At 35.6% G+C, this 9,374-nt stretch overlaps 2 protein-coding genes across 2 annotated transcripts; both read left to right on the forward strand.

The window, feature by feature from the left end:
• The first annotated feature begins 1,347 nt into the window (after positions 1-1,347).
• LOC122094728 (TIR-only protein-like) lies at positions 1,348-2,462 on the forward strand. Its single transcript, XM_042665334.1, has 3 exons — positions 1,348-1,469; positions 1,864-2,277; positions 2,381-2,462. Exons 1-3 carry the CDS (start codon positions 1,348-1,350, stop codon positions 2,460-2,462), a joined length of 618 nt encoding a protein of 205 aa, XP_042521268.1.
• Positions 2,463-4,377: 1,915 nt separating this feature from the next.
• On the forward strand, positions 4,378-4,867 carry LOC122094729 (TIR-only protein-like). The gene is made up of 2 exons (XM_042665335.1): positions 4,378-4,670; positions 4,786-4,867. Exons 1-2 carry the CDS (start codon positions 4,378-4,380, stop codon positions 4,865-4,867), a joined length of 375 nt encoding a protein of 124 aa, XP_042521269.1.
• Positions 4,868-9,374: the final 4,507 nt, after the last annotated feature.

The following is a 9,374-nucleotide window of genomic DNA, read 5'->3' on the forward strand; positions in this document are numbered from 1 at the left end:
TTCTAACCCTTCTCTTGTCCCCTAAATACCTTTTTTTGATCCACACCTCTGATCCCTTTATTGTTTTCTAACCCTTCTCTTGCCCCCTAAATACCTTTTTTTTTACCACCCCACACTCTAATTAATCCCTTCATTGTTCTCTAAATATTTTTTTGTTGTCCACCCCTCTGTCCCTTTTCTTGCTTCACTTACCACAATCCTCTAACCCTTTTCTTGTCACCTTAATACCTGTTTTTTTTGACCCCACACTCTAATCCCTTTATTGTTTTCTAAATATTTTTTTGTTGTCCACCCCTCTGTCCCTTTTCTTGCTTCACTTACCACAATCCTCTGACCCCTTTCTTGTCACCTGAATACCTGTTTTTTTTTTACCCCACACATGTAAGCCCTTTATTGTTTTCTAAATCTGTTTTTGTTGTCCAACCCTCCATCGCTTTTCTTGCTTCACGTTCCACAATCCTCTTACCCTTCTGTTTTTTGTCCTCTAGATGCCTTTGTTTTACTCCACACATCTTCCTTTTATTGTCATCTAAATCTTTTTGACCCTGCTCTTGCCCTCTAAATACCTTTTTTTGACCCCACACCTCTAAAATCTTTTTTTGTTTTTTAAATCATTTTTGTTGTCCACCTTTTTTTGACCCCACACCTCTAAAATCTTTTTTTGACCCCACACCTCTAAAATCTTTTTTTGTTTTTTAAATCATTTTTGTTGTCCACCTTTTTTTGACCCCACACCTCTAAAATCTTTTTTTGTTTTTTAAATCATTTTTGTTGTCCACCCCTCCAGTGCTTTTCTTGCTTCACTTACCACAATCCTCTGACCCTGCTCTTGTCCTCTAAATACCTTTTTTTGACCCCACACATCTAAATCTTTTTTTGTTTTCTAAATCATTTTTATTGTCCACCCCTCCATCCCTTTTCTTGCTTCACTTACCACAATCCTCTAACTCTTCACTAGTCGTCTAAATGCCGTGTTTTTTACCCCACACCTCTAATCCTTTTACTGTTTTCTAGATCATTTTTGTTGTCGACCCTTCCATCCCTTTTCTTGCTTCACTTACCACAATCCTCTAACCCTTTTCTTGTCCTCTAAATACCTTTTTTAACCCCACCCCTCTAATCCTTTTCTTGTTCTGTAAATTGTTTTTATTGTCCACCCCTCTATCCCTTTTTAACGATTCGCATCTCCATCTCTTCTCTCACTTAACACTCAAAGTTAAACCACCACCCTAAGCCTTCCCGTTAAGCACTGACCCCACTTCTCAATCTCAATCTCCACTTCCAGCTCTCTATCCTTTCCTAGCTAGCCCTCTATTTATACTGAAAGAGGAGCAAAGAGAAGTTGGCATGGTGAGAGGTGAGATTACTGTGGAGAGGGTTTCGCTCTCCGTTAGGTTTTCGATTAAAGTTTGGTCAGAGAAAGGGAAAGTAATGGCCGAGCACGCCAACGATTTGGGTTCTGCTGGCGAGTTTGTATCACTGTGATGGAGAAGATATAGAGAAGCTTCAAGGTCATGATGAACTCACGAATCGTCATCATCTTTGTTCAATTCGCACAACGAGAAGTTGTCACCTTCGGCCATCAAATTGACTGCTAATCGGCTCTTCGGAAAGCACAAGGATCAAGATGCAATTCGGTGAAGTAGCTTTGTCTTCGGTTCTTTCATCTAATTTGGTTCTGAAAGGTGGTCGACAGGGGAAGAATTGGTATAGGTTTGTAATATCTGTATCTTTTATAAACACGATTTTATCCAAATGTATTCTCTGTCATGCAATCTAATTATAATATTCTCTGTGCTGGTGCAACAATAGCAGAAGAAGATGGCAAACACTCTCCTCATGCTGCAGGATAACTGCTTGCAGGTCCCCTCCACCGTTTGACGTCTTCATTAACCATCGTGGGGTGGACACGAAGCGCAACATCGCTGCCTTGCTTTTTGAACGTCTTGACCACCTGAAGCGCCGTCCCTTTTTAGACTATAAGAGCATGACGCCCGGCGAAGAGATCGAGGAGGTTATTGAAACTGCTATAAGGGACTGTAAGGTAGGGGTGGCCATCTTCTCTCCAAATTATTGCAGTTCCGACAACTGTCTCCATGAATTGGCTCTCTTGATGGAATACAAGAAAAAGGTAATTCCCATCTTCTACGATGTCAAGACCTCTGATCTTATGCTTGTGGATGATGGAAACTTTCCGGCCAAGCAGCTGCATAGGTTTAGTGTAGCGCTTGAGTTGGCCAAGGGCACCGTGGGCATCTCGTTTGATTCCTGCAAAGGGTACGTAACAATTTTTATTTTTATTTTTTTCAAGTTTTAAAACTAAGATTTCATGATAATTTGAACCATTTTTTAACTACTATCTCTCCCATGGGTCTTCCAGGGATTGGTCTGATATGCTGAAAAGAGTTTCAGACAGGGTGGTGGAAATCTTGAAGGACTTGGAGGATGAAGAAAAATTTTAGCAGCGTCAATGGAAACAGGCCTTTTCCCGCTGTATTAAATTTTGGTTGTAGAAGAATGAAATTACCAAACATGTCCATCTCAGAACATTTATTTACATCTCTCTCTTTGAGTTTTACCCAAAAAAAATATCATTTGATAAAGAAGTGGTAGAAAGCTTCAACTTATAAGTTTTCTTTTCTTTTCTTTTTTTTTTTTTTTTAGATCAGCTTGTAAGTAAGCTCTAGAAACCAAGGAATGAGCTTAATTTCTTTTTTAATGACCATGGTTATTCACATTACACATGGTCTTGTAAAGGTTTAAAGGTTAAAAATTAAATTCTCAGGAGAAATTATTCATGACCATCAAGGGGAAGAAATTAAAATAAAAGAAAAGGAGGGTCTGTATCCGCATATCGTTTGATTTTGTCTCAAAGATATCAGTACCAAACCTTTTGGGATTTAGAGTATTAATAACAAATTAATACCTAAAATCATGGTAGAACCTAGTCCCCAGGAGGTTTCTAATTCAAAACCTACCGTTCCTCATTACCCCAAGCCTTCATGTTTAAAAATTTGAAGACAATGAGGTTATATTGGAAACCCATTAAACAAAGAGAGGTCGGAGAGATAGGGAAATAGGGAGACACAACATTCACTGTAAGCCACATAAAGGCCTTTTTTTTTTTTTAAGCTATATAAGTCATTATTTACTATGTTTTACATATATGTGTAAATAATATATCAAGGAGGAGAATGGTTTATGATTCAATACTAATTTTTTTTGTTTTAAAAATAAATAAATAAATAAAGGGAAAATTAAAGAACACTATCTGTTTGGTCTATTGTTCCTATGCTCAGAAATAACCGCTTTATTTTCAAGGACTAAGAAACGACATCTATGCGTCATAAAAATAAGGGATTGTATCTGGACATGGAAATGCAGAAAAATAGCATTCCTCCTCCCATAAATGAAAGGAGACCTTTTGTTTTAGTTAATGTTCTAATCCAAATAAAACATAATGGATCGTCAATTCAAACACAATGGCTGACCGGTTGTTGATATTTATAACTTGGTAGGGTCTCTCTCATGTCTTTTTTAGTGATATGTTATGATTTTCTATTCTACAAATGTGAGATCTGAGCAAGTCTCAATAGAGCGGGAATAACCCAAGATACCCGCTTACTTTCCGTTTTACAATCATAAAAATAACCTGTTCTGAGAAAAGAAAGATCTACACTACCCTTTTATATCGAAAATGTACAGTAAAAATGGTTGGGTTTCCTTCCCACATGAGGGACCCATATGTCCCTAAGTCTTGTCATCATTTGAAAGGGGTTGAGAAACTTCACTTAACAATTTCAGTATAAAAGGGTGAAGACCCTTTCATTAAAAGAGATAAAAAGGTTGAAGAATGGAGATCTCTCTCTCTCTCTCTCTCACTGTTAAAGGAAGAATGTCGATCTCTTTTTCCAAATGTTAAAGGGATATGAGAATGTTGAGCCACTCTTTTCCAAATGTTAAAACGGGGAAGGAATGTTATGTCGCTCTCATGTCTAGATTTCGTGAGGGATTTGTTAATCTTGTTCTGTAAATGAGTTTTTGTAGAGAAGCTTTAGCTTCAGTTCTTTCTGCTAATTTAGTTATGAAGAATGGCCCAATGCAGAATTTGTATAGGTTTTTATAATATCTTTCTTTTAATAAAGATCTAATCTTTAATGTATGATCTCTATCTCTTACCTCTAATAATGATAATAACAATTAACTCTCTGTGTTAATGCAGCAATAACAGAAGGCAAACATTCTCCTCTTCCTTCAGGATAACTGCTTGCAGGTCCCCGCCGCCTCCACCCTTCGAAGTCTTCGTAAACCACCCAGGGAAGGACATACGATTGTTTCGTCGGCCTAAACCTCCATCCCTTCTTGGATTATAAGAGCATGAAGCCCGGCGACAACCTCGACGAGGTCATTGAGACTACTATATGGAACTGTAAGGTTGGGGTGGCCATCTTCTCTCCGAATCATTGCACTTCTGATTACTGTCTCCATGAATTGGCTCTGATGATGGAATGCAAGAAGAAGGTAATTCCCATCTTCTATGATGTTAAGACCTCTGATCTGGTGCTTGCTGTGGATGATGGAAGCTTTCCGGGCAAGCAGCTGCATAGGTTCAGCGTGGCACTTAAGCTGGCCAAGGGCACGGTGGGCATCTCGTTTGATTCCTGCAAAGGGTACGTAAGAATTTTTATTTTTATTTTTATTTTTATTTTTTTCAAGTTTTAAAACTAAGATTTCATGATAATTTGAACCATTTTTTAACTACTCTCTCTCCCATGGGTCTTCCAGGGATTGGTCTGATATGCCGAAAAGAGTTTCAGACAGGGTAGTGGAAATCTTGAAGGACTTGGAGGATGAAGAAAAATTTTAGCAGCGTCAATGGAAACAGGCCTCTTCCTGCTGTATTAAATTTTGGTTGTAGAAGAATGAAATTACCAAACATGTCCATCTCAGAACATTTATTTACATCTCTCTCTTTGAGTTTTACCAAAAAAAAAGAAAAAAAGAAATTCTCTCTTTGGTTGCGTTTGGTAGTCATTCAGCTCTAGAAACAGTGTTTCGTGTCAAGTACAAAATTTTCAGTTTTTTACCAAAATGCCATTTCAAAACAAAGGTGTTTGGTGAACTTGTTTCAGGAATGATACCCTAGTTGTTCATTTTTTCTACATTTGGAACGAAACCAAAATGACAGAACAAGGTTTCGTCATTCCATCATTTTGCGTTTCTATCATTTTTTTTTCCCCTTTTTGTTCCATAAAAATCGAAAAACACGAAGTTGATACCAAACACTTTAATCTGTTTTTTTTTGTTCCAATAGAACGGAAAAATGCCAAAAACATTTTTTTAGATGACTATCAAACGCAGCCTTAATCTTTGGTGACTTGACCCATCTGGTCCCTACATATCTCTTTTCTGTTGCATTTGCTGTTTATCCAAGACAAAAATGATAAATAAATAAAAATAAAATCAATTAGTAATATTTTAGTCACGTGGAAAGAATGTCCAATCGTTTGATAGATAGCATATGATTTATAGATTGGTTCATGGCTTGTCAAATTTCAGCGAAACTCCAATGCCATATTCAGTACATTGGATCCCAACCAATCTCAAGATTGATCCCAAGTTTTAAAACCTTGGAGTTTGGGCTGGAGCAACACATGAACATTAGTCGAGAATGCTTTATTACAACTGAGAGCCCACCTTAGCGAAGCCCAACATATTTTTACACCTCGCATGTGGGCTTAAGTTGTTTTCAATTTTGATTAGGTTAGGTTTAGCTCAACAATTTCAAACCGAGGTTGGATTGGGCTTGGAATGAGCCCACCCCACCCGATTTATTCCCAACCCCCATTGGTTATTGCTGTATTGTTAATGCACTTGTTCCGTTGTTTGTGTTCTATGAATTTTGATCAAACCAACACAAACACACACACACACACACAAAAAAACGAAAATCCCAATGTCAAATTTGTGAATCAACAGTTAGTTTTTTTTAGTAATTAGAGGAAAGTTTTCATACAATCATACTCCCAATGGGCCATATGTTGGACTAGAGATGGTGTAATTTCATAGCCAATAGAATTGAAGGGTAAGTATAAAAGGGTATCAAACTATCAAAGGGAATTTACAATCACTCCCCTATACTTGGTCTATATTTACTAAAACTCTACTCTCTTTTTTTTTGTGATACTTCTCTGTTTTTTTATTTTTACATCTCTTTCTCCCCCGGTCTTTTTAGATACCCAGATTAACCCTCCTTTTCAAATATAACCTATTACACTTTTTTCAAATTGATTAGTTCAAAACACTTAAAAGTTTTGTCTCATCCAATCATCAAGGATATTGACATAGTTGATGTGTCCTTAAAGATATTATTTATTTTTTATTATTTTGTCTCATCCAATCATCAAGGATGTTGTTTATTTATTATTAATTTTTTTTTGGTGTCATCCATCATCACAAATTTAGCAATCTATTTTCTTATCGGTCTCAGCCGATACTAATTCGGATTAGTAATCTTAAAGTTACATTCCCCATTAGGATTGCAACACATGGTTTTAGGGAGGATTAAAAAAATAAAAAATGTGTGGTACCCTATTGGAACATATGATACTGATAGGGATATAGATCGGACACAAAATTATTCTTTTTTGATTTTGCAATATCCTTTATTATTGGATGAGACAAACTTGTTAATGGTTTGGTTCAAACCATGTTTTGAACAGAACCGATCAATTTGAAAAAAGTGTAAAAGGTTATAGATGAAAAGGAGGGGTAATCTGGGTATTTAAAAAGAGCAAGGGAGAAAGAGATGTAATTATCAAAAAACAAGGGAATATTAGAAAAAAAAGTAAAAGGTAGGGGAGTGTTAGTAAATATAGGCCAAGTGTAGGGGAATGATAGTAAATTTCCCAACTATCAATCGTTCAGTTCAGTCCGATTTTGATCGGGTTGCAATACTTTCAGTTTGAAATTTGTCCCGAAGGTCTAAATAGTTAGGCAAAGTTTGGTTTTGTTAGATTTTTCTTTTGCTTTTAATGTGGTTTGGTTCGATTTGGTTTTAGTTTTACACATATATACATCAAAAGTTCCTTCACTAGTTGTGTGGGAAGAATCCATTGTTCATTGATCAGGGTTGGGTTGATTCTGATTGACCCTAGCAATATGATATATTAAAGAGGGGTGGTTTAGTATGATGAATTAAAGAACTGAAGTAAATAAGTTAATATCATAAATCATAATGAGGGTTGATGGTATGTAGTGGTGATTGGTGAATTAGAAAAATATGTATGTGTTCTACCCAAAAAAAAAATATATATATATATATATATATATAAATTTGATGGTGTGGGTGATATAAATTGTAATAAATTTGGTCTGTCAGTGATACATATATATATATATATATATATTTATATATATAAGGTCCGGTTGGGCTCAGCTGAATGCTTCAGTCTAGGCTTAGCCCAGGTCGGCCAGAATTTGGGCTTCAAAATCCCAGCCCAAGAGCATCCTGCAGGTAGAACAGTTCAACCCCAAGCCCTATTCAAAACTAAACGTTCCACACAAAAAATGCATTGCCTAAAAGTAATTTCATGTAATTGAAGTACAAAGTCATTTCAAATAGTAACTAGGATATTTTGAACGCTACCAGTTTGCATGGCACTACATCAACTTGCAGACCAATGGGGTGAATTGTTTTGTTCTAGTTTTATTATTAAAATGATTTCAGAATTCTATTTATGACCTAGCTTATCATTTTTTTTTTCTGTTTGGGTTCAGTAATAGAAATTGTTATCTATAGACTTATATAAATAATTTTGTTTCCAAAAACTGTATATAGAAACATCTATGGGTTTGTTTCTATTTCTATTTTTTTTTTCTAGAATTATTTCCGATTATTATTTTGGAATTCTTTTTCTAGTGCTATTTTTTGGGAATTTAATTTCATGAATATTATTATTATTATTATTATTTTGGTAAAACATGAATAGTAATTGTTAATATGTGTGCTTTATGTCAAGTGCTATTGTTAAAAAAATAATAATAATAATAATAAATAATAAAAAAAAATTAAAAAGGACATTTTGTAATAATCCAAATCTATAAATTTTCATAATTTAGGCCATTATGCTTCCATTTAATGGGTTTGTTACTCAGATTGTGGAATCATCATTAACTCTTTTGGATGGACTTGGAATTTGTTCAATTAAGATGTATTATTGCCTCCCCTCATATATGAAGTGTACCTACAATCAATACACATTAATTGCCCATTATAATCAGTAACAGCTCGGAAGGCCGTTTCTTGCTTTTGTTTCCCACCAGTCAACCTAAAACAAAGGATTGTGGGAATAAGAAACTTTACAAAACGGAATAGGTTTTATTTTTTCCCTCCTCTCTCTCTCTCCTACATGCGGATACTTAAATTAGCAAACTTAGTGGTTTATTGACCCACCTTTTCTCTCTCTATCTCTCCATATGCGCTACTCAAATTAGCAGCCTTAAAGGTGCTATGTTGAGACACCTTTTTTTCCCACTCTCCCCCTCTCCCCCTCTCCCCCTCTCCCCCTCTCCCCTTCTCTCCTATATGCCCAACTCAAGTACTTAAAGGTGAGGTATGTTGAGAAGGTAAGTTACTAAAATTAACAGACTTAAGGCTGTGTTTCGTAGTCAAGAGAAGAAGAGAAAAGAAATGAAATGAAAAAAGAATCTAGAAAAGAGAAGAAAATAAAAAAAGTATGTATGTTTAGTTACTATTATAAGATAAAAAATGAAATAATAAGAGAAAAAAAAAAAAGTATGTATGTTTGGCTACCGTTAGAAGCAGAGAAAATAGAAGTTTTTGTATTTTCTTATGTTTTTGATAAGATTTTTTTTTTCAGCAAAAAAAAACCTCACCATTCCCAAGGTGAATTTCAGAAACAAATCTTCCCTTGATTCAGGACATGCCAAGGAGAAAGAAAATTTCTTAAACTAAGAAAAAGTACAATTATATTTTTTTCTTTTATTTTCTTTTCTTGGCTATGAAACACAGCCTAAAGGTTGGGTATGTTGAGACTTGACACCTCTCTGTCTCTCTCTCTCTCTCTTTATATATATATATATATATATATGCGCTACTCAAATTAGCATACTAGCTTAAACTGGTATGTTCGGAGACCTTTCCTTTTCCTCATTGGCTCCAGTTAAACGGTGGCTATATTGAGACACTTTTCCCACTAGTTGGGGGTACCACCCTGGCTTATCGGATCCTAGCTCATCTATGAAATCGTATCTCTCTCGGAAGCATCTCCCTATCTTCGGTAAGTGACTATATAATGACTGGAAGCGCCTAGCTCATATCCTTTTTCTAATTGGTCTTTTTGATAAATTCT

Source organism: Macadamia integrifolia, chromosome 12, assembly GCF_013358625.1.
Source record: "Macadamia integrifolia cultivar HAES 741 chromosome 12, SCU_Mint_v3, whole genome shotgun sequence".
NCBI classification, from domain to species: domain Eukaryota; kingdom Viridiplantae; phylum Streptophyta; class Magnoliopsida; order Proteales; family Proteaceae; genus Macadamia; species Macadamia integrifolia.

Bases quoted from the DNA above. Each gene is read 5' to 3' on its own strand.
- LOC122094729 (XM_042665335.1), top strand. From the start codon at position 4,378: ATGAAGCCCGGCGACAACCTCGACGAGGTCATTGAGACTACTATATGG. The intron at 4,671-4,785 runs GTACGTAAGAAT...TGGGTCTTCCAG, and splicing joins TCGTTTGATTCCTGCAAAGG to GGATTGGTCTGATATGCCGA.
- LOC122094728 (XM_042665334.1), top strand. From the start codon at position 1,348: ATGGTGAGAGGTGAGATTACTGTGGAGAGGGTTTCGCTCTCCGTTAGG. The intron at 1,470-1,863 runs GTTTGTATCACT...AACTGCTTGCAG, and splicing joins GATTTGGGTTCTGCTGGCGA to GTCCCCTCCACCGTTTGACG. The intron at 2,278-2,380 runs GTACGTAACAAT...TGGGTCTTCCAG, and splicing joins TCGTTTGATTCCTGCAAAGG to GGATTGGTCTGATATGCTGA.